Source organism: Quercus robur, chromosome 2, assembly GCF_932294415.1.
Source record: "Quercus robur chromosome 2, dhQueRobu3.1, whole genome shotgun sequence".
Classification (NCBI taxonomy): domain Eukaryota; kingdom Viridiplantae; phylum Streptophyta; class Magnoliopsida; order Fagales; family Fagaceae; genus Quercus; species Quercus robur.
The window spans coordinates 20,194,285-20,217,428 of record NC_065535.1 but is presented as its reverse complement, the minus strand read 5'-3'; the positions used below and the strand labels follow the sequence as shown (position 1 = coordinate 20,217,428).

General features: G+C 35.1%; 3 protein-coding genes across 13 annotated transcripts; 1 reads left to right on the top strand and 2 right to left on the bottom strand.

The window, feature by feature from the left end:
- Positions 1-3,465: 3,465 nt before the first annotated feature.
- LOC126712815 (uncharacterized) lies at positions 3,466-10,710 on the bottom strand. The gene is made up of 6 exons (XM_050412299.1): positions 10,293-10,710; positions 10,130-10,185; positions 9,765-9,819; positions 9,451-9,531; positions 9,111-9,364; positions 3,466-3,850 (listed from the first exon to the last, which is right to left on the bottom strand). The coding sequence occupies exons 1-5, from the start codon at positions 10,498-10,500 to the stop codon at positions 9,129-9,131; spliced, it is 636 nt and encodes a 211-aa protein (XP_050268256.1). The 5' UTR covers positions 10,501-10,710; the 3' UTR covers positions 3,466-3,850; positions 9,111-9,128.
- A 2,069-nt stretch (positions 10,711-12,779) lies between these two features.
- LOC126712811 (pentatricopeptide repeat-containing protein At4g31850, chloroplastic) lies at positions 12,780-20,203 on the top strand. 11 transcript variants are annotated; one of them, XM_050412292.1, is made up of 4 exons: positions 12,780-16,539; positions 16,689-16,788; positions 18,105-18,278; positions 19,548-20,203. In XM_050412292.1, the coding sequence occupies exon 1, from the start codon at positions 13,128-13,130 to the stop codon at positions 16,467-16,469; it is 3,342 nt and encodes a 1,113-aa protein (XP_050268249.1). In that variant the 5' UTR covers positions 12,780-13,127; the 3' UTR covers positions 16,470-16,539; positions 16,689-16,788; positions 18,105-18,278; positions 19,548-20,203. The 11 variants fall into 11 exon arrangements, with proteins under 11 accessions (XP_050268249.1, XP_050268248.1, XP_050268251.1 ...); XM_050412291.1 differs by having other exon boundaries at positions 16,865-18,278; XM_050412294.1 differs by having other exon boundaries at positions 16,689-16,795; positions 18,167-18,278.
- Positions 19,726-23,144, bottom strand: LOC126712814 (uncharacterized). The gene is made up of 5 exons (XM_050412298.1): positions 22,205-23,144; positions 21,623-21,693; positions 21,316-21,496; positions 21,088-21,216; positions 19,726-20,331 (listed from the first exon to the last, which is right to left on the bottom strand). Exons 1-5 carry the CDS (start codon positions 22,307-22,309, stop codon positions 20,290-20,292), a joined length of 528 nt encoding a protein of 175 aa, XP_050268255.1. The 5' UTR covers positions 22,310-23,144; the 3' UTR covers positions 19,726-20,289.

The window sequence follows — 23,144 nt, the reverse complement described above, 5'->3', positions numbered from 1 at the left end:
CTTACTCTATCCCACCCCTTAACTTCAACCAAGGAAAGTCGACTTTGTATGATATGCAAGTCTTCCAACCTTGTAGGTTTCCAGAACCAATTACTATTCTTTAATGCCCTAGACAGTTTAGCGTGCAAAGCCACATTTTAAAAACAAAATCCCATCAGGATCATACCAATTATCATTCCATAAAAGATGTTCTGTCCATTCCTCACTTCAAATCTCAGAAAAGGCCTTAATAAATTCTTCAACTTTAAGATTATCCTCCACCCCCATTTTCTTTCCTGTGGAGCCTTCACAAACCAGAAACTCTTGCCTCTTTACAGATTTTTGTGAACCCAAGAAACCCATAGAGAACCTGCTCTAGAAAACAGATTCCAGATGCGTTTCATTACTGCTTCACTTCATTACTACTGCCTTATTCAAGCCCTAACCACCATTCTTTCTAGGCACACACACTAACTCCCAAGATACCTTAGCCCCAAAAGCAGATTTATCATTTCCATTCCATAGGAAGCTATTAATTTTTTTCTCATTAACTTTGATAACCTTCTTTGGAAGAATGAACAGTTTTGCCCAATAAGCTTGTATGCTATATAAGTCTGACTGCAATAAGTGCAACCTTTTTTTTTATATAGGTTATAAAAATAAAAATAAAAATTATTAACAAAAATACCTGCAAGTACGCTGGGAGTATACTAACAAAACACCATGGTACCACTCTAAATTATATGACACTAAGCAAAGACACACGCATTTCCTAAAATTCCTCAAGCTTTGCACGACAGGTGTCTCGTCTTTGTGAAATTCACAACTCCATACTGTTTTACCCATGTAATAATATGAGTTACCATTCTTTTAACTGGTTCATAAAAGAAGCAAACAGAATACAATAAATTTTACTACATGAATTGTAATTTGGAGATTCAGTTTAAGCACAAATGATATGGTATGAGAGAAGCAATATTTTTAATTTTAGACAAGTAGTACAAAAGTAGGGAGTGTAGTATTACTTTGATTAATGTTAAAGAGGGATTTATGTACACTTAAAGAGAGAGATTGGTTTCTGGGGGTGACCACCGAGTCCAACACCAATTGGGTGGCACTTAAAACTTGTGAGGTTAGAGTAGCAGCTGTCGGGGCCATTTGATAGATAGAAAACAAATTGAGATGGTGGCGAAAAGGTTCCTACTTTGGACTAGAATTTAAATTAGTACTGTCCTACAAGCCTACTATGACTACAACTCCCTCTGTGTCTAGAAAGTCAAAGAAGTGTTGTAGTTATTAGAGAGCTTGAACATATGGGGAAAGATCTTTTTGCCATTTTGGTTAGGGTGGCACTCGCCTCTTTGACTTTTTAGCAGACCACATACCTATTGGGCTTTGTAGAGCTTAGTTTTGTTTGATCTGGTTTGACGACCTAACCCGACCCGAATAATGTTGCATGGTTTTTTAATGTTTGATCCGTTTAACCCATTGTGGAACCGCCTTTTGTAATTAGGGTTTTTTAGTGTGGTGTCGTTGTCGTGTTTTTATATAGAGAGAAAATATTGTAGCCGCAAGTTGTACTCTGTATTCTTCCCAGATAATAGTGATATCCCTGCAACTCCGTGGACGTAGGCAAATTACCGAACCACGTAAATACTGTATTATGCGTGTGATTGTTTTTCTTTGACGTGTGTTTTCTCATTTTTTTTTCTCACAGGTTAGCTTAATTCCCTACAGTACCAAATTTCTATGTTTCGTATCATTTCTCTTTTAGGGTGGTACTCCATTCTCACGAATAATTATAGTATCAGACTCTGTAGCTCTTCTGTCTGATTGTGAGTAGTAAAAAAAAATTATAACTCAATGCGATAATGACTAACAGTCAATCACATTTTGTTACATAAGATAATTGTAGTAAAGTGTGTGGTACTAGAATTACTTTGTTCTCTCATTTCTCAACAATGCGGACAGTGAGTAATGGAAAAAAATAATGATAGATCTATATAATAGTGACTAACATCCAATTATATTCTGTTACATAAGATAATTGTGGCAAAATGTGTGTAAAAGTGTGTGGTACTACCGTACTAGAATTACCCTATTCTTTTATTTCTCAATAATGATTGTAATAATAGCAAATCAGAAATCCCCTGTTTAGAAATTTCCTAATTCATGCGTTTAGTATTAAAATTTATATATATGCACACACATGTGTGTGATTTTCAATTTCAATGTTTGGAATCTCAACTTGTCTATATTACTTTAATTAAACTAGAATTTTATGTAAATTAGTTAGCAAAGAATCAAACAAATTTGGTGATTTGGAAAAATTGGGTTGGTTGGGTTATTAGGTTCCAATGATTTATGCACATCCCCATTCAATGCAAGTCATCTTAATTTTTCCCCCGAATTTAGACTTCCACTAATTTGATCTTAAGAAATTCAATTGAATTTGAATTTTTAGAATAATTGAAGTCAAAGTAATTCATTCATTAAATAGTTCCAAATAGAGTGTACCAAATTAGGAGTTAGTAGTCATAGTTTTGTCTTTATTTTAGAAGTTGCACAACTTGTTACTAACAAAGAAAGAGAGACACTCAGATTACAAAAAAAGGCACATCACCCATGTTGGCAAAGGAGGTTTTCACGAACAAATGCACTGGGTTGTAGACTTGTAGTGCATGTTTTAAGTTTATAAAAAGAATAAAAGACTAACCAAAAAATTTGCAGGTGATCACCATTTTTCTGTTCAGAAGTGGACAAAATTGTATCTTTTCATTATGAGAGAGAGAGAGAGAGAGAGAGTTCTTAGTAATATAGAAGGCAAGCGCCACTTAGAGCACCATAAAATAAAAGAACATCACAGCAGCTGGCTTCTCTGAGACGTCTATGTTTGGGTGCTCTCCCTCTGTTCCAAACTGACCCTTTAGGGTGTGAAACTAACCCTTTAGAGTTTGTTTGGTTGGGAGGATGTAAATTGAGAGGATAGAAAATGAGGAAAGATTGAAAAGTAGAATGATAAAAAAATGTTAGAGATGATGGAAAATTGAAAGAATAGAAAACTCCACCCACCCCTTTTCCATCCTCCCTTTTTTTCCCACCAAATCAAACAATGGAAAACTTTCATTTTCCACCCAAATGGACCATTACTGCTTGAAGTTGGAGGCTTCTGCTAAGGATGTCAACTGGCAAGTTAGACACAAAATCCCTCGGAAATGTTTTACGACCCTTGTTTCTCTCCCCAAGCAAACAGGCCACAGGTATTCAACAAATGTGAAAACTGATTCTGCTTATTGTCAATGCCTAAATTAGTTGTCACACTCACCAAATTAATGTAACAAGGCTTCCAGCTCAATAACCTTAAATCTATTGCAGGATGGTTCCTAAAAAAATCTCTCTGAAGTTCAAAAAACTGAAACATATATCACACGTACATATATTATCCAAATAAAATATAAGACCACAAATTTAAAAAGAAAAAATATATATACCAAACATGGTGAATCCATTGATCACATTCTCATCATAAATTCAAAACCATAGTCATCATCAACATTATATAAGATAAGATTTAATCCAAATATATGTGGATTGTACAGCTGTTGGAAAAAGAGCTACTGATGCAAATGGATGGAGAACTCAATAACCAAAACAATTTTCCCCATCAATCATCACAGTTCAGGAAACAACTTCAACTATTGGTATGGTGATAAAGACTCAAATACTGGACATCTCTCATGTAAATTTCAGAAGTTTATAAACCAATTACTGGGAAAATTGAATATTTAAAAAGCAGAATCCTGCATAAGGAGATTGAAATAAACACTTGCTTTAAGACAATAATGAACATGGGCGGCCTGTCTCCTCAATCCTGTGAAGATACAAACAAAAGGATTGTCAAAATGCCAAAATAATAAATCATAAATCCAATTCTCAAAAACAATACCAGAGCAAGTTCAGAGTTTGAAAGGAATTAAACCAGGAGAGACTAAACATACATGCAGCGCATCCTTCAAATTTATCCTTGAAACTAGTTTATGTTATTATTTTTCCTCTTAAAAAAAGGCACATCATCCATGTTGGCAAAGGAGGTACAAAAAGGGCAAGAGCATGAGAGATAAGACCCTGCTAAAGAAAACCTTCAGAAAGCTGCATATTTATCACATTCATTATCTTGAGGATGTTTTAGTTTTCCAAACACCAGCCAGTTTAAGTTAAAATTAAATTCAGCCGGTCCAGACCAGAACTGTATATAGGTCAGTCCAGACCGGAACTTTTTTGTCCTGGATTTATTAGGAGAGTGTCCCTCACATTGTCTATCTAATCAAGTTTCCATAACTTGAGTCAATATTGTGATTGGCCAGCAGGATCTGTTGTTTTTCCTAAACATAATACATCACAACTGTTTCCCAATGTAGTTCTATAAATCTTCAAACCAATTATCATAATTAAACAAAAGTAATCCAACATATGATTTCACTTTCTGTTTTCCATAAGTAGATAGATTCAATTTCATAGTAAGTTTACCTATATCTAGTCATAGTTTGAACCATACAAATATCTACAAAGCCTTTCCTCATCAAGTGCACAAAAAAACTACTAATCATGCACTCAATTTTTTTTTCATGTACGAGGGCTATGCATCAACCCCAAATTTTTTACAAATATGGACAAAAGAACACTTATATTAATGTGGAAAAAGCAAAAAGAGTAAAAGAGGAAGCCGAAAATGACATTTGTAGAAATTGTAAGGAAAAACATGAGCTCTAGATCAAATGGAACATTTTCCCTTTATAAGAGATAGGTGGAGGGTGAGCCGTGAGTTCAAGACAGACTGGGTGCACGTATAACTTTAAAAAGAGAGAGAGAGAGAGAGAGAGAGAGAGAGAGGGGAAAGACATGATTCTTGGAAAGGGCTAGGGAAATATGGCCCTGGATGGAGCAAGTGGGTAAAGGATCCATGGATCCCAGATCAGTTAGTTAGGATTAAGGCTTAGTTGACACAAGTTAGTTATCATCAATCCATTGTTTCCATATTTGATGCAAAACCAGATAATTTTTATACGTATTACAATGGATATCTCGCAGGTTTAGTTGTTGCTTGGTGAACGATATATTTATGGCATTTGATTCAGATCCTACAGCCTTTTAGGATGAAATTAATATGAATGTATGAAGTGCATCAAACCAGAAAACCAATTAGTCACTCTACAAGCTTTATGAGAACATTGTACTCCAACCATCAGCTTAGTACCAAGGCTGAGCAGACATGGTATCAATATTAATATACAAAACTGATCTATGTGATGCAAATGGCTTAGCTTACTGTCAAAAAAATAAAATAACGATAAATACACAATTACATCTTCCTAAAGTCTATATAAATACACACAATTACATCTTCCTAAATCAGAAAACAATTTCCTAAGATAAAATCTAGAAAAAATATTGTTGCCGTCCCTATAGTTTGCCTCAAGTTTGCTCTTGTCCCTAAACCTTAAAACGGTTTTTTATTTATTTATTTATTATTATTATTATTTTTTTATTATTGCCCCTAAACTATTTAAACGTCACATTTTCTATCTTTCCGCTTACACCCAATAAGCTTCCATCATACATGTCTAACGGAATGGAATGCCTAGGTGGCATTATTTAATGATTAAACTGCATTAATTAATATGACATGGTCCACAAATTTTATTTATTTATTTATTATTTTTTTAAGTGTCATCTAATTGTCTTTTCCCAATTCATAAACCCCACACTGTGAAACACATTCAGCCTTATTTCACAAATCATCAAACACCGAAGCCAAACCTATCACCAATCAAACCCCAAGACAACCTTGCATAAATCTACATCAAAGAAAAATAAGGAAATGAACTCAAAACTGACAGATCTCTCAATTTTGCAATTGAACAAGCCACTGCAGAAGGAGAAAATGAAGTCTGAAAGGTAGACAAAGATGCTAGGCATCCTGACACCACAGAGGGAACAAATAATATGATTTCAAACCCTAACCAAGCTGAATCTGATTCAACTCCCATGCCTTTTATACACTGGAATTTGTTGGCAACAGAACCCTCCAACAACAACCATGATAGAGAGATATAAATGATTTTCTGAAGTCTCACAAGTCACAAGAGAGAAACCTCAACTTCTTCCCCTGCATCCACAAACACAAGAGACACCATCTGTTGGGGCATCCAAGCTGAGGATAACCAGAATCGCCACCTTTGTATAGAAGAAAAGAAGAGGGAGGAGAAAGAGAAGAAATAGGGGTAAAAAAAAGGGAATATGTTTAAAAATATTTTGGGCCATGTCAGATTAACCAATGCAGTTTAGTCATTAAAAAACGCAACCTAGGCATTCCGTTAGACATGTATAATGGAGTGTTAATGGGAGTGAACAGAAGGATAGAAAACGCAGTTTAGTCATTAAATAATTCCACCAAGGCATTCCGTTTCTCAAACACTGATAAATTACCAAAATTTTCCCAAAAGCTTATACTATTAGGAAAATGGTGAATTTAATAATTTAAGATTTAACTATAATTCTAATACTCCCCCTTTAGTGTGGGCCTAAATTCCCCCTTAATAAGTGGGCCTAACACGTAGGATTTTTTATATTTTAAATGGGAGGTAGAGTGGAGACAGGAATTGAACTTAAGACCTTCTACTTTGATACTATTATAAATTATTGATCGTCTCAAAAGCTTAAGCTATTAGAAAATGATGAATTTAATCATTTAACTATAATTCTAATAGACAAATATAATGGAAAAATAATGGTAGTGAATAGAAGGATAGAAAACGTGACATTTAAATAGTGGGGACAAAAATATAACTCTTGAAAGTTGAGGGACAAAAGGCGAACTTGAGGCAAAATTTAGGGACAGAAACATTAATTTTCCCTAAAATGTACATTCACAACTATCTTATTCAGGTGATCACACCAAACCAATAAAGCTTTTCTTCATCAGCAGCTAGCATACAATCAAAATGCACCCTATAATAGAGATTTGCATATCACAATTATATAAAGCATATACACATGTAATGCATACCATTAGGAAAATATCTCTGATTAGTTATCGTAATTACCCTTCAAATTCACATAACTTTTCTAATTTCCCTTACTAAAAAGAAAATTTGATAAGTCTAAAATATATACCTTTTCAAGGGGTTGAAGATGTTGACATATTCACTCTTAACCATACATTCAAGTATCTAATAAATCCTTACTATTTAATGCTTAATCACGTCAGTATAGCAAACAAGGAAGGGCAGAGAGGTCTTCCATACTGAACGATTTTTTTTTCAGTGTGTAGGTTAGTCTTGCACAAGCTACTTATGTGATCCCAGGCTAGATTACATGAGTTTACATAGTTGTAGAAGTATTTGAAAGCACGAGCAAATAAATGAATGGAGCCGGCCTCCAATATGAAGAGATAAAATTGCTCTTCACAACTTTCCTATTTGGAATAAGACAGGGTGCATACTTAAATTGGCACCATAAAATACTAACTATCAAAAAAAGGTTGGCACCATAAAATACTACTTAAAAAACCCACAGGTCTAATGGGCTTCCTATGTACGAAGGAAAAGTTATTTTATGATGCTAAAGAAACACTCATGTTAATGCCAAAGGAGTCCATTCTCCTAGCAATGATAGTGACTTTACAGAACCAAAGACAAATTAGTTCTCTCCAAATAACACTCAGAAGTGGCTTTTAATGGGATGGAGCTACCTCCCTTTATTATCTCATATCTGCACAAGGTCCTTCCTCAGAAAATAGATGTCTCCGTTAAAATTTCATGTGAAATTCATTGTTGGGAATTGTATTTCATTTGGTTTTGGCATAATGTGTGATGTGGGGATGAACCGCTTAAAAATATCTTTTCCTGACCCACATATTTTGGCAGTTAATAAACAAGCCATTGTTGCTCAACATATGTATAGGCTAAATGATACAGTTCACTGATGTCCTACCTCCATTAGGGACTTTAATGATTCGGAGCTTGAAACTATTGAATATTTGTTTGACACTATTAGTTTAGCTCATATTTCAAGGAGAGGTTGGTATTAGATTTATCTGGTATTGCCTAAAACCACAGTTGATGTGAAGTCTTTCTACAGGACTTTACATAAAGACCACAAGCAGGGTTTTTTCCTTGTAGAGCAATTTAGAAGACTAAAATCCCTAAAAAGCTTGCTTTCTTTGGATAGACAGAAATTTCGGTATAATTCTCACCATGGACAACCTTCAAAAACGAACATCAATGTGGATTGGTGTTGTATGTACAAAAAGGATGACAGTAAACCATCTTCTCGATCAATGTGTTATCAAATGAGATTTTTGGTCTATGGTTCTCCTTACTGGAATTTCTTAAGTCATGCCTTGGAGAAGGATCTCCTATCTTGTTGGAGAACAGGTTTTATGGGCCACCAAAGTGCAGACATTTGGAATGCCATCCCTCTTTGTCCCATGTGGTGTATTTGGAAGGAATGAAATTCTAGGTTTTTGAAAGGATAATTCCCATTGTTTTGATTGAAGTTCATTTTTTTTAGAACTATTTATGATTGGCTTAGGATCATTGGGGATATTAATTGTTCTATATATGGGATATTTGGTCTATGGAAGTATGGTTCTCTTTATTTGGAAATTCTTGGGTCATAACATACACGATGAAGGATCTCTCATCTTGTTGGAGAGCTGGTTTTAAGGGCCATCCAATTGCAGACACCTGGAAAGCCATCCCTCTGTCTTATGTGGTGTATTTGGAAGGAACATAAATCTAGGTAGTTCAAACTTCAAAGGGATATAATACTTCTTTCTTAGATCTTCACAATTGGCTTAGGAGCATTTGGGGTAAATGTTCTTCAGTTCAGGAATTCTTAGATCTTTGCAATTTAGGTCTTAGGTTGTTGGATAGCTCTTGTATACTTGGGTGTGTAATTACAAGATTTTCAGAACCTTTCCAACATCAGAAGGTTCTTTTTTTTTTTTTTTTTTGGGGGGGGGGGGAAGAGATGAGATTATAAGTTACATATCTCAAAGAACATCAAGACAACTGCAAATATCAACGGCATGAAAATAACATAAAAAGAGCTTTAAACTAAGAATCTACCTGGATAAAGCATGAAATTTAGCTCACAGGCATGTCATCATCATCTAAAGCCTCAGCCTGTAGAGGTCCCACTAAACCACCTTTATTATCACCAAGAAGTTCACGGGCTGCCTTCTCCAGAAATTCCTTGGCAGCAGTTTGAACAGATTGTTTTTCAGATGATTGATACTTTCTCTTCTTTTGGACACTCCTCTCAAGATACTTAATGGTTGGCCCCTCTCCTCTACTAATACTTCTCATACTTTGTTTTTGCTCTGCACAAAATGAGCAGCTTCTCAATGGAAAGATCTTAAGATGGTAAAACATTCATGAACATGACAATTAGGAAAGGACCAACTACCTGAGGAAAGGTCTGGCAAGGCATGCTCGATAAAGCGCGTTGCTGCCTGAGAATTCAACGTAGCAGAAGGTCGAAGCGGTGCTTCAAGAACAAATTTTAAATCAAGCAATCAATTAAAGGAAAATGAACTACAAACAACTGTTGAATAATGTTTGTAGGAAATGACTTCTAAAATGAATTCAAATCCAAAACATACAACAGTATACTATGCATCTTAAATGACCTACCCCAGTCACTTTCCTTTTTCATCTTAAAACAAATCCCTTTTATCAATGATTAAGATCAAATGGCAGCTTTTAAAGAGAAAAATGTACCTTTACTCAAGTCTATGAGCCTTTCAAGTTTGTCTTCATACAAACTTAATCTTTCCTGCAATACATGGATAGTGAAAAAAAAAAAAAAAAAAAAAATCAGTTTTCAAACAATCAAAACCAAAAGGCAAAGCATGTAATTTCAAATAATGAGCTGGTCCTCTCCCACATGTATAGACCAGCAGGAAAACAAAAATCACATGCTTGAAGCAATACCCACAAAATCTATAAGTCAGAAAGACCCAAACAGTCACACCCAAATATCAAAGAAAAATACATAATACCCATCATTAAAGACCACAAAACATAGATACCCACATGACAAAAACATATAAACAAACACAAATTCACAGTATGAGCAAACCTACAAGCTCTGATTTGACTGGATGGTCATCTGGGTGAACTCCAGTACACCTCAACCTCACTGTAAAAGAACAAAAACCAAAAACAGAATCCAAAAATTAAACCTTTAAGCGAATTCACAAACAAAAAAAAGGGAGAGTGAAGGAGGAGGAGGAGGAGTTGGCGTACATGTGAAGAGGGTAGTGGTGGCTTTGGCAAGGGTGAGCAAAGTCTGAGCCCGTTGGAGAGGCGGCATTTGAGAGAGGACATGTGGGTCGTAGAGAGACAAGAAGTTGAGCAAATGGGTCTGAACATCTTCTACGTTGGCTAAGGTTCGGTTCACAGAGTCCATCACTGAGTCTGGTATCACCGAGCTTTCTCTTACACCTCCTTCCATTGTTACAGAATCAGAGTTCACACACACAAGATTTTATTTATGATTTAGCTGCCTCTCTAAACTCTCTGAAGTTTGAAGAGGCGCTAGATAGCTAGGGGTCCTGTGTTTGGAAGGTTTAATTAATACGTTTCTGTTTGTTTGTTTATTTTTCTTTTCTGTTTTTTGATTGGTGGCGGAAGAACATGTCTTATGTTATTTGCTAGGATTTCTCTCAGTCTAAAATTAAAAATCCATCCCTGGTCATGTCAGTTTCGGGTAATATCGACTCTTGAGTATACTCAAACCATAAATAGATAACATGACATGACATACATGGCCTATTTAATGAACACTATTCTTTATATTTAAACTTTCATAGTACACAAATTTTCAAATTCAACATACATATTATTTTTCAAATAAAACGCACGATTTTGTATGTTCAATATAAGCAAATTTTTTAATTTCTATATTCAATGAACACAATTTTTTTGCGTAATGTATACAATTATGTATATTTAATGTACTCAATTTCTTATTTTTGTACATTTAGTATATATAATTTTTCAAAGAATTTATACAATTCTATACAATCAATGTATGCAAATTTTTGAATACTATGTGAGCGTTTGGGTAGGGCTGAAAGTTGCGTTTCAGCCCTGCGTTTTTATGCCTTTTTTTTTTTTTTTTTTTTATTTGCAGTGAACAGTAAAATCACTGTGCAGGGGACAAAAAATACTATTTATGCACTGTTCACGCACTGTTCACGTACTGTTCATGGGTCCCACGACACTATTCACACATTTAAAAATTATTTTGCTACAGTGTTTTCAGTTTTCAGTTTCAGCAACAATAAGCTCAATCCAAACGGACCCTATACACGAATTTGCATATTCCAAGTACATAATTTTTCAAAAAATGTACACAATTTTGTATGTTCAACGTACATAAACTTTTAAATAACAAACACAATTTTGTACATTCGACTTATACAAATTTTCAAAAAATGTACACAAATTTTCAATTATATACACTCAATGTATACAATTTTGTACATTCAATACATATAATTTTTCAAATAATGTACACAATTATGCACATTCAATGACATACTTATCCAAAGAATTTATACAATTTTGTATATTTAATATACCCAAATTTTCAATTATGTACAATCAACGTACACAATTTTTCGCAGAATGTACACAATTTTGTACATTTAACCTACACAAATTTTAGGGATCTATTTTCAAAATAACACTAAAACTCAAACAATTTCGTTAATTAGCACATTTTCAAAACTATTTAGCAAATTGACATCTCGAGTCTAAGGGTATCAATTTTGTTGTGCTAAATCGAGTATAATGAACTCGAGTTCTATGCGTGGAAATCGAGCATTACATACTCGAGTTCCATGAAGAGACCAAACGAAACCGAAGAAACTACATGAAGAACTACACGAAGAAGGCAAAACCAAAGGAGAAAACCCAGAAACCCAGACTAAACAAAGAAGAAACACAAACTAAAGGTTCCAGGAGGCAACGACGTCAGTGGAGACAAAGCTCCAGATGAAGGTTTTCCTCTAATTCGTTGTTTTTTCCTGTCTGGGTCTTTGGATTTGATAATGCATGCTTCGCTGTTTTTCCTGTTCTTTGGTTTGATGATGTTCGTTGCCTCTTAGGGAAATCAAGTCTCAAAGACTCAAGTTTCATGGAACTCAAGCTTTTCACACTCGATTTAGCACAAGAGAATCAAGTACCCAGCACTCGAGATGTTAGTTTGCTAAATTGTTTTGAAAATGTGTTAATTAACGAAATTTTTTGAGATTCAAGGTTATTTTGAAAAAAAAAAATCCCAATTTTTAAAGAAAGTACACAATTCTTGTATATTAAATGTATACAAATTTTCAATTATGTACATTTAATGTGCAAAATTGTGCAAATAATGTACGCAATTATGTACGATCAACAACTAAAAATTTTCAAATAATGTACACAATTATGTACATTTTGCGTAATACAAATTTTTAAAAGAAAATACACAATTTTGTATATTCAAATACATCAATTTTCAATTCTACACATTCAATGTAAATATTTTTTCAAAGAATGTACACAATTGTATTTGTGTACGTTCAATACACACAATTTTTAAATTAATTATGAGGATATAAGATCAGAAGACAAACGAGTTTGTGCATTTTAATTCCAAAAATTAAAAATTAGGAATGCTAAAACGACGGCGTACACTTGTACAGTAGACACTATACCATGCCTTGCTGTCTCTGTTATTTCGAAATAAATATCCAAAGCCTCCACCCAACTCAACCACAGAAAACTAAGCCCATGGCCATGGAGGAGTTCTCAGCTAAACCACACTCTCAGAATTCAAACATCTAACCTTCACATATCCACCATAGCAGATATCATCTTACCACTTCCAGAGCACTACACTCTTGTCTCTTTCCCCCCACCTCAAGTCATACATACATACAGGTTAGTACATGCCAGTTTGTATATATCTGAGTTTCTTTTGCTTTTTCTCACAAGCAATTCAACAGTCACCAAACATGCACAAACCAATTCATTTATGAATTATAAGACATACCCTCTTTTGGTTACTCCTTTGTTTATGGTAACAACTCCTTCATGGCTGAGTTAATCCTCTGTTCTTCTAGTGTTTGCTGTAGTAGTATCACTTATAGTTGTGCTCTCACTGATAGTAAGGTATATGGTTTAAGCCACAATGGGTTAGTAGGTGGAAGAAATTGTAGAACTTTAAAGGTTTTTCCATCTGGGTCTGGGGTGAAATGGAAGAAGCATAGGAAAAAACTAGTGAGTTTTTGTGGGTTTGTGATGAGAAGTTCAAATGGGGTGGGGGTGGCCAAGGCAAAGTCAAGAAATTCAGTGTCTTCTGAGGAAGTTATTGGCGTTTTAAAGTCGATTTCGGACCCGAATTGTGCTTTGTCTTACTTTAAGTCTATTGCACAGTTGCCCAGTGTTGTGCACACCACTGAAACGTGTAATTTGATGCTTGAAGTCTTGAGGGTTCACAGGAGGGTGGAAGATATGGCTTTTGTGTTTGATTTGATGCAAAAGCAAATCATATACAGGAATTTGACAACCTATTTGACTATTTTTAAAGGCCTTTACATAAGAGGTGGGATTCGGCAAGCACCAGTTGCACTAGAAAAGATGCAAAAAGCAGGCTTTGTTCTAAATGCATATTCGTATAATGGGTTAATCTATTTGCTACTTCAATCTGGGTTTTGTAGGGAGGCTTTGGAGGTTTATAGAAGAGCAGTCTCCGAAGGAAATAAGCCTAGTTTGAAGACTTACTCAGCGCTTATGGTGGCATTGGGGAAGAGAAGGGATGTTGAAACCATAATGGATTTGTTAAAAGAGATGGAAAGTTTAGGGTTGAGGCCAAATATATACACATTCACTATATGCATTAGAGCACTTGGAAGGGCTGGGAAATTTGATGAAGTGTATGCAATTCTTAAGAGAATGGATGATGAGGGATGTGGACCTGATGTTGTTACTTACACAGTTATCCTAGATGCTCTTTGTAACACGGGGAAACTTGATAATGCCAAGCAATTATTTGCAAAGATGAAAGCTACCAGTCATAAGCCCGACCGAGTAACCTACATTACTATGCTGAACAAGTTTAGTGACTCCGGAGACTTGGAAACGTTTAAAGAAATTTGGAGTGAAATGGAAGTGGATGGTTATGCTCCTGATGTTGTTACTTTTACCATATTTGTTGATGCCTTATGCAAAGCTGGGAACGTTGACAAAGCATTTAGCATATTGGATGTTATGAAGAAGCAAGGGATCTCACCAAATCTTCATACCTATAATACTTTGATTTGTGGACTTTTAAGGGTAAGTAGGTTGGATGAGGCATTGAAGCTTTTCAGTGATATGGGATCTTTGGGAGTTGAACCTACTGCTTATACATATATCCTCTTCATTGACTACTATGGAAAGTCAGGTGATCCTACCAAAGCTTTTCAAACCTTTCAGGAAATGAAAATTCGAGGAATTGTTCCTAATGTTGTTGCTTGTAATGCATCTTTATACAGCCTTGCTGAAATGGGTAGGCTTGGAGAAGCAACAGATATATTTAATGGGCTTAAAAATAGTGGGATTGCTCCAGATTCAGTAACTTATAACATGATGATGAAGTGCCACAGTAAGCTGGGCCAAGTAGACGAAGCTATTAAATTACTCTCTGAGATGATGGAAAACGAATGTGAACCAGATGTTATTGTAATTAATTCTTTGATTGACACACTTTACAAGGCTAACCGGGTTGAGGAAGCATGGCAAATGTTTTGCAGAATAAAGGACATGAAGCTTGCTCCTACAGTTGTGACCTACAATACATTATTAGATGGGCTAGGGAAGAAGGGTGAAGTCCAAAAAGCCATCGAGTTGTTCGAGAGCATGACTAGGCATGGGTGTCCTCCAAACACAATAACTTTCAACATACTCCTGGATTGTCTTGGCAAGAATGAAGAGGTTGATTTGGCCTTGAAAATGCATTTTGAGATGACAACAAGGGACTGTGTTCCTGATGTTTTGACCTACAACACTATCATTTATGGCTTGATTAAAGAAAATAGAGTTAATGATGCATTTTGGTTCTTTCATCAAATGAAGAAATTTCTGTATCCTGATCATGTGACTTTGTGCACCCTCCTTCCTGGAGTTGTAAAGGATGGGCGGATTGAGGATGCTTTCAAGATTGTCGAGGACTTTGTATATCAGGTTGGGGTTCAAACAGACAGGCCTTTTTGGGAAGATTTAGTGGGAGGTCTTTTGACTGAAGCTGAATTAGATAAAGCCATATTATTTGCTGAAAGATTGGTGTGCAATGGGATTTGCCAAGATGACTCAGTATTGATACCTTTTGTAGTGTTTTTGTGCAAGCGTAAGAAAGCCCTTGATGCCCACAATTTGTTTGTGAAATTTACCAAAAATCTGGGAGTTAAACCAACACTAGAAGCATATAACTGTTTGATTGATGGGCTTCTTGAAATCCATTGTACTGGAAAAGCTTGGGATCTTTTTAAGGAGATGAAGAGTAGTGGTTGTGCCCCAGATGTTTTCACATACAACTTGTTGCTTAATGCTCATGGAAAAGCTGGGAAGATCAACGAACTTTTTGACCTGTACAAAGAGATGCATTGTAGGGGATGCAAGCCTAACACCATCACTCATAATATTGCAATCTCTGGTCTTGTGAAATCTAATAGTTTAGATAAGGCTATGAATTTATACTATGATCTCATAAGTGGTGATTTTTCTCCCACACCTTTTACATATGGTCCTCTCCTGGATGGACTTTTGAAGTCAGGGAGACTGGAGGAAGCAATGCGGTTCTTTGAAGAGATGCTGGATTATGGATGCAAACCTAATTGTGCTATTTACAATGTTCTTATAAATGGATTTGGGAAGACTGGTGACTTGGAAACTGCCTGTAAGTTGTTCAAAAGGATGATCAAAGAAGGTATAAGACCGGACTTGAAGTCTTACACTATTCTTGTGGATTGCCTGTGCATGGCAAGGAGAGTTGATGATGCCTTGCATTACTTTGAGGAACTAAAGTTTTCTGGCATTGATCCTGACTTGGTCTCTTACAATCTTATAATTGATGGACTTGGAAGATCACAGAGGTTAGAGGAAGCTCTCTCTCTTTTCAATGAAATGCGAAATAAGGGCATTACTCCTGATCTTTACACTTATAATTCATTAATCTTCAATCTTGGGATTGTTGGAATGGTGGAGCAAGCTGGGAATATGTATGAAGAACTACAACTTATAGGTCTTGAACCTGATGTGTTCACCCATAATGCTCTCATTCGAGGATACTGTACGTCAGGAAACCCAGACCATGCCTATGCAGTCTACAAGAAAATGATGGTTCGGGGCTGCAGCCCTAACAAGGGAACATTTGCACAGCTTCCTAATCAGTCTTGACTTTATTGAGATACTCACGGGGCCACTCAACTGTATATGTTTGGTGATCTCTGTACTTGAGGAATACCAGGTATAATTTTTTTTTCACTCTCCTTGAAGCACTGAAAATCTTCTTTAAATGTCACTAATAAAAGTTTGGCCATCATCTTTTGATGGATCTATATGAGTATGTGTTGGGGTTCTCCCTTTTACTTATTTCTGTTAACTTGGATTTTTCAGCGATGCTTTACCCTAACAGCAGTAAATGGGTTTGGTCAGTACCAACTGACAATGAATGTTGTGGAAACAACTTTGTCCTGCTATTAGATGTATCTGCAAGGTTGGTGGTAAGAAATCTGTCCTGGTTTGGAACGGTTTTTATAATATTTGGTCCTAATATAGAAGTTGCTTGTTAGGTCTGTTTGAAGTCTTCTAAAACTTTTGAGCCTGAGAACTGTGAGTATCTTACTTTTGTATGCTATGTATGTAAGATAGTAATGCAATACAGTGATTTTGAAGTGTAACTACTATTTCTTGTATCATCATTGACCTTGTCATCATTTTGTAAACTAAAGCATTACATTTATGTTATACTATGTCTACACTACTTTTACTCTACCATTATCAATTTGGACATATTTTATCTTCTCCAACCCATTATGTGGCATTATGTGGTGATTTAAAATAGTATTCTTGTGTGTGTGTGTGTTTTTTTTTCCTTTTTCTTTTTGGAACAAGTATTCATGTTACAGATTATTAAATAGATACATGAATGGTCACATTAAATAGATAATGTGATAAAGGAATTTTTCTCAAAACCTGTTTGGAGGAAAATTCTAATCTTTAATTTAAAATTTTATAGGGACCAATCAAATCATATGTAAATATTGGCATATCGTTGTAGTATGTGCTATTGTAAAGAAGAATCTATGGATCGCCTGCTGATTTTTTGTCCGGTAGTTCATTCTATGTGGATGTATATGCTTGAGTTGTTTGGGATTGATTGGGTCATGCCAGGTTCAGTTGCAGACTTATTATTTTGTTGGTATCATTGGCTTGGGAAATTTAATTCTTATATTTGGAATTTGGTTCTAGGCTGTTTGATGTGGACTATTTGGGCTAAATTTAATCGGCTTTTTTTTCAGATATTGAGAAATCTCTAGCTTAGTTGTTAAATTCGTGCCAATAGACTCTCTTTGATTGGTCTCGATGTTGGGGTCTCTTGGATTGTTTTGTTCTTATGGATTTTCTTTTGTCTCTTGGAATAGTTTAGTGATTGTTTGTTCCTATTTGTTTCTGTTTGCTCCTTGTTCATTATCGTGAACTCTGTGTATCTTTCCTTCTATTCATTTTTTAATAATATTTTCTTTCTTACCTATCAAAAAAAAAAAAAAGAGTGTTTCATATCACTTGAGAAATTATTTGTGCTTAAATAAAGTTTGTTCCCCGGAGCACCGCATCACTCTAGTCCAATGGTCCTCTCAACCAATAAGAAACCTTCATCTGTGCTTAAATTTCTGAGTCAGATCCTAATAAAGCATGACAAGGAAAATCCAATTCTGTTTAACACCGTTGGAATGAATGTTTGAGCATTTTCAGAATAACTCAGAAAAATTTTAATCTCAAAATTCAAATCTGTCTCTGTTGGAGTGTCAGATCACCCTCTTCTCCAAATGATTCCTAATTCTCTCACATCCAAAATTTCAAATCAAACCCAGCAACCCAAGCATGAGTTCCGCAAGGTCAGTCAAAGTAGCCGAGACAAGCCCAAGCTTTCACGTCCATCTCCAGTTTTTGAGTGTATCAGTATCAGCACTCCCATTTACTGAGGTTAGTGATTTGCTTGGTCTTATTTTTTGTCCTTGATTTGTGGATGCAGTTTTTTTAGTCTTTGTCGGGGTGTTTGGTTGTTGAGAAAATGTGGCTGTTGGTTAGTGAAGGTAATTGGGTTTTGCCCTCCTTGAAGATTGTTTATTTTGTTGGGAGTGGGTTGTGCACATTTGGATCTTTGTTTGGTGATAGAATTTAAGGAAGCGAAAAGGAATTAAGACTTCGAATATTAGATCTTTTATTTGTTTTGATCTAGGGAACCAAGTTTCTATTGGATTATGGAACTGAAACAAGCATCGCCATATGGGTTTAGTGATAGATGGAATACAAAATAAGAAAAATAGTATGTTTAGTTGAGGCAATCAAATTTTGGCAGCTTCAATTTTCTTAGCAATGGTGTAGATAATTAAATGCTTTGAATCACTGTACATACATGATAATCATATGCAAAGATTTTCATCCTTGTGCGAGGTTGAATTCTTCCCTCTAATCTTGCTTCTTTGGTTTTTGTCGATTTTTCCCTGCACCTTCTGATCAACTTAGGAGTAGATTTATTTTACAATTGCAATCACATATTGAGATTCATTTTTTCTTGCTCCTTATTGAGTGTTGGATACTCATAGCACATGTATTCTATATAGTCAACGAATTAGGTATGTCTCAAATGAAATTTTGATGTGAATTCATTCAAAAGTTCTATATGAATAGTACATACTTCATATAGAATTGCATTTACAAAGAATGAGTTCATCAAGTTTATGGAATTTTCTTATCAGCTAGTATTCTTAGGCTTGTTGTTATGATTTATCATGTATCTCTAAATTCATTTGCTACATTAGAATATAGAAAACTGGTTTGGAATTTTATTTGTTGTAGAAGTTTCTGCAATATACTTTGCAATTTGACTTCTTTTTACATGTCAAACTTCTAGTCTTGACTAAGAGCACCAGTAAATGTTTATGGGCCTAAGGTAGCTCCATTTGTTAAGCCAATAACTATACTTGATGTAACAAAGGAAAATAGACTTTTGTCTAAGCTTTCACGATACTAGTTGAGCCCACCTCTCTGTAGGGTCTCAGAGAAGGGTATGCTCCCGATTGTTTTGTTTTGAGTCCTCTTAGTGCCATGCTTCTCCATGTCATATATATATATATATATATATATATATATAGAACAGTATAGAAGTTGATGACTTTGATTTTTTGTATTTTCAAACTTTGTTATTTTAAAATTTTAATACTTTGTAATGGAAAGAAAGTTGTCCATCAGGCACATCAAAGATGGGAGCACTCTAAGTATGATAGGGGTCATCCAATGCCATGATAATGTGCCTGTGATTATTCAACCAGTAGAGCCTATCTCAACAGGCTTCCAGTGGATAAATTGTCTCTTCCCTACCTATGCTGCAGGACAAATTTTGACGTGGGATGATAATCAATATCTGATATGGTTCTGGTTGCATTTCATCAAATGTTTTTATGATGTTCCAAGTAAAATATTTGGAGGACAGAACCGAAAAGAATATGCTACACTGCCTGGTCGCTCTGTTTTTTCATGTCCAAAGTTTTAAGTTGCAAAGTATGAAGCTGAAGATTGTCTTGGAAGAGATGAAGAGAATGGATCTGAAGATTGTGTAATAATCAATAAACTCCACTTGGAGGTTAAAGATTCCATAAGGATTCTAATTGCTAATGGAGATAATGGGGAAAAACGATTTCCACTAGCAAGAAGCTAGAAGATGTGTTGTGAGGAGGAAGCACATTTTGATTTTTGCTAATTTCATATGTAAATAAGTAAATTCAATTTCCCTAAGTAGTTCAGAAAAGTTTGTTACTCCCAATTCTGGCTTGGAATGTAGAATTATCAGTATCATGTTTTAACATTTGGCTATATTTGTTTGTTAATAGAGATCCCATCAATGTCCATATTCTATTTCTTTTCATGAATGTACAACAAAGCTCATACTATTTCTTCTCATCAAATGTCCATCCTCTCTCTCTAAATATAAAGTTCATTTGCTTCCCGAACTCTCCTTTGTGGAAGATGAGGGTTCCTGCTATGGTCATCTGATCAGTTAAAATACAGAGTAGGGGCCAAATGAAATGAAGAGTTCAAACTATCACTACATAATACATACACAAAAAAAATTTAGGCTTCAAGCCTTCAAGTTCTTTTTCCCCTTCATATAATCATTACATCTAAAATTATAATCACTGTGATCAATTTGAACCAAAAGTTACCGAATATATACAAGGACTAATATAAATTAGATAATGGATTCATCACCAGAGTAAATTGCTACTGCAGTCCCTCCCCAGGAAATAATGATAACAAAGTAAATCAAACATGAGATTGCATGACAAGTTGACATCATTAATGATGATAACATTATGTTAAAAACCCATAATCAAGAATGCAATTGGACCATTAAGAATTTTTTTTTTTAATTGCTAAGAAATCATAGGAGAGAAAGAATAAAAGAAAAAAACTTAAATTCTTCGTGACATTCCAGGTCTTGGCAATTAGATAATATACATGCATAAGATAAGAAGTTGGAAATAAAGACAATTATATTGATCTTATCAAAGGGTGTTCCACAGTTTTCATCTATACTTTCGGTCTTAATCCCAACTACATGGGCAATTATCAAATATACTCTACAGTTCACATAGAATTTAAGGGAATGAAAGGAGACCTATATGAAAAAGAGATTAAATAATAATTTTTTTATCACATTGACAATAAATTATAAACTCTTTATCTCCTCACAACAGAGCTGAATATATGAAATTTAAACCTTCAGAGCAACCTGATCTTGCAATGAGATTTTCTTCTTCCCAACTCTTTTGTCATTGATCATGCAATTCTTAGGCTTCTTCCCTACTCTCAGTGGTTCCCAAACAATGTCTTCTTTCCTTTTCAGTTCCTGTTCATCATTCTGCAACAGAAAAATCACAATCAACCTTATACAACTCATTAAGAATCAAGAACATTTTTGTTAATATTCTAATTTTCAAAACAGTCCCAAGTTTACTACCAAAATAGGCGTCATAGCCAGAACTGGAGATGGATGTTTTAGAACAGCTTCATTGACATTGTTGTCAATCTCATTTGCAAGCAATTGAATGCCTATATCTGAGTTCTGTTGTTGAACAAATTCTGCTTTGCCTTTGGGCGATTGTAACTTCAATAAATGTCTGTGCCTTTGTCTCAAAAATCTGAAATTCCAAAATAATGTATCAAAGAATAAAGGAAGCAGCCAGTTTATCTTTAGATTACTAAGAGAAAAAAAATCAAAATCCATCCGAACCAAGAAACTAGGACAAGAGAGAAGGAAGACATACTGGACTTCAGCCAAAAGGTTCTCTCTGTATAGCTTTACAGCTTGCGCTTTTTTCTTCTTTGAAACAAATTCCTATCAAATTTTGACAATACACATTTAACGAATGAACCACATGCAACCAACCACACCAAAATTAGAGAAAAACCCATTGTTCCCCCCACTAATTATCTAGTTGGGAAAAAAAAAACAATGGGGAAAGAAGAGTTTATAGTTTTGGATCATATTTTTTCACTCTATGATAGACCCTGAAGAACAAAGCTTTCCGCAGCTAAGGCAAATACAATAATTGTGTAAAATTCATTTTTATCCAGAAACTTTTTGGCGTAGTGGATTCCATAAAACATTATTCAGAATTTTATACGCTTCTTTACCACTCTCTCAGAAACCAAACAGAGGGACATACAACGTGTCAACAACCATAGTCACAATTACAAGCACTAAGGACCATATAGCAATCGACCAATTCACTAAATAGTAACACCTGACAACAGAAGTTTTCAGTCACACCCAGATGATCAGTTAAAAGTTCAAACATAAACAAAACAAAACCTTAAACAACGTAATCAGCAAAGAAAATACTAACCTTTTGCAATTCCAAGTAATCTTGCAATAAATTTTGATATTTAACCTTAACCCTCCCACCATCAATAGGACGAGATTGATGAGAATCCATGGAGACCCTTTTCATCTTAGTCTTCAAAATTGCCTCTTCAACATCAAAACTTAGTCTAATGTTACATATAATGACAAAAATTCAAAACCCTTTTCACCTCCAACTCCAAAATTGAATCTTTAGCCACAACTCTAAAAGATGAAACCTACGTTTTTTAGAGAGAGATAGAGGAGGAGGCAGAAAATTGATGAGAACCCATTAAAACCTTTCTCAACTTGTTCTCTGAAACCACAAGTACAAAAACAAAACTTGGAGATTAAGCAAAGAAAAAAACAGAGACCCAATTGGAGTTGGAAAATAAGGTATGAGATTATAGAGAGAGAAAAAAGAGAGTTAGTAATAATAACAAAAGGTAATTATGGAAAGATGGGATACTGAGAATCTTGAATTGGGTCTCTGTGTGGAGTCCATGAATGTAAGAAACCGAAAAGGCCCATGAAGGTTGGAGATAGAGTGGAAGGAACGAGTGATGAAGATGGGATATGCAGAAGGGCATTTGTGGGAAGTGGATTATGTGTTTGGGAGAGAGCTGTGGTTGGAGGATAATAGGAGACATATCTCTCTGTCTTTCTTTCCTCCCTATCCTTCCAATTCCATAATTTTTTTTATTTTTTGGTTTTTATTTTTATTTTCCTTCTCTACAAAACTTGGTCCAGGTCCAGGTCCAGCTGGACCATTCTTAGAGACAAAGAAGAGGGTCTGGTTGTGCATCTTGTGTGTAAATATATACATATACATGTGTGATGTATATATGTAAATCTTATAGTTTTTGGAAGATTTGGGTATGGCATAGAGGTAGATAGAGAGAGGGTGTAGAAAAGTCAGGAGATAATAAATGGCTGCTGTTTGC

Bases quoted from the DNA above. Each gene is read 5' to 3' on its own strand.
- LOC126712815 (XM_050412299.1), bottom strand. From the start codon at position 10,500: ATGGAAGGAGGTGTAAGAGAAAGCTCGGTGATACCAGACTCAGTGATG. The intron at 9,532-9,764 runs GTACATTTTTCT...TTGTTCTTGAAG, and splicing joins GCTCATAGACTTGAGTAAAG to CACCGCTTCGACCTTCTGCT. The intron at 9,365-9,450 runs GTAGTTGGTCCT...CATTTTGTGCAG, and splicing joins CTTGCCAGACCTTTCCTCAG to AGCAAAAACAAAGTATGAGA.
- LOC126712811 (XM_050412297.1), top strand. From the start codon at position 13,128: ATGGCTGAGTTAATCCTCTGTTCTTCTAGTGTTTGCTGTAGTAGTATC.
- LOC126712814 (XM_050412298.1), bottom strand. From the start codon at position 22,309: ATGAAAAGGGTCTCCATGGATTCTCATCAATCTCGTCCTATTGATGGT. The intron at 21,694-22,204 runs GTTAGTATTTTC...AAAATTTGATAG, and splicing joins ATTACTTGGAATTGCAAAAG to GAATTTGTTTCAAAGAAGAA. The intron at 20,332-21,087 runs GTTGCTCTGAAG...TGACCATAGCAG, and splicing joins AAATCTCATTGCAAGATCAG to GAACCCTCATCTTCCACAAA.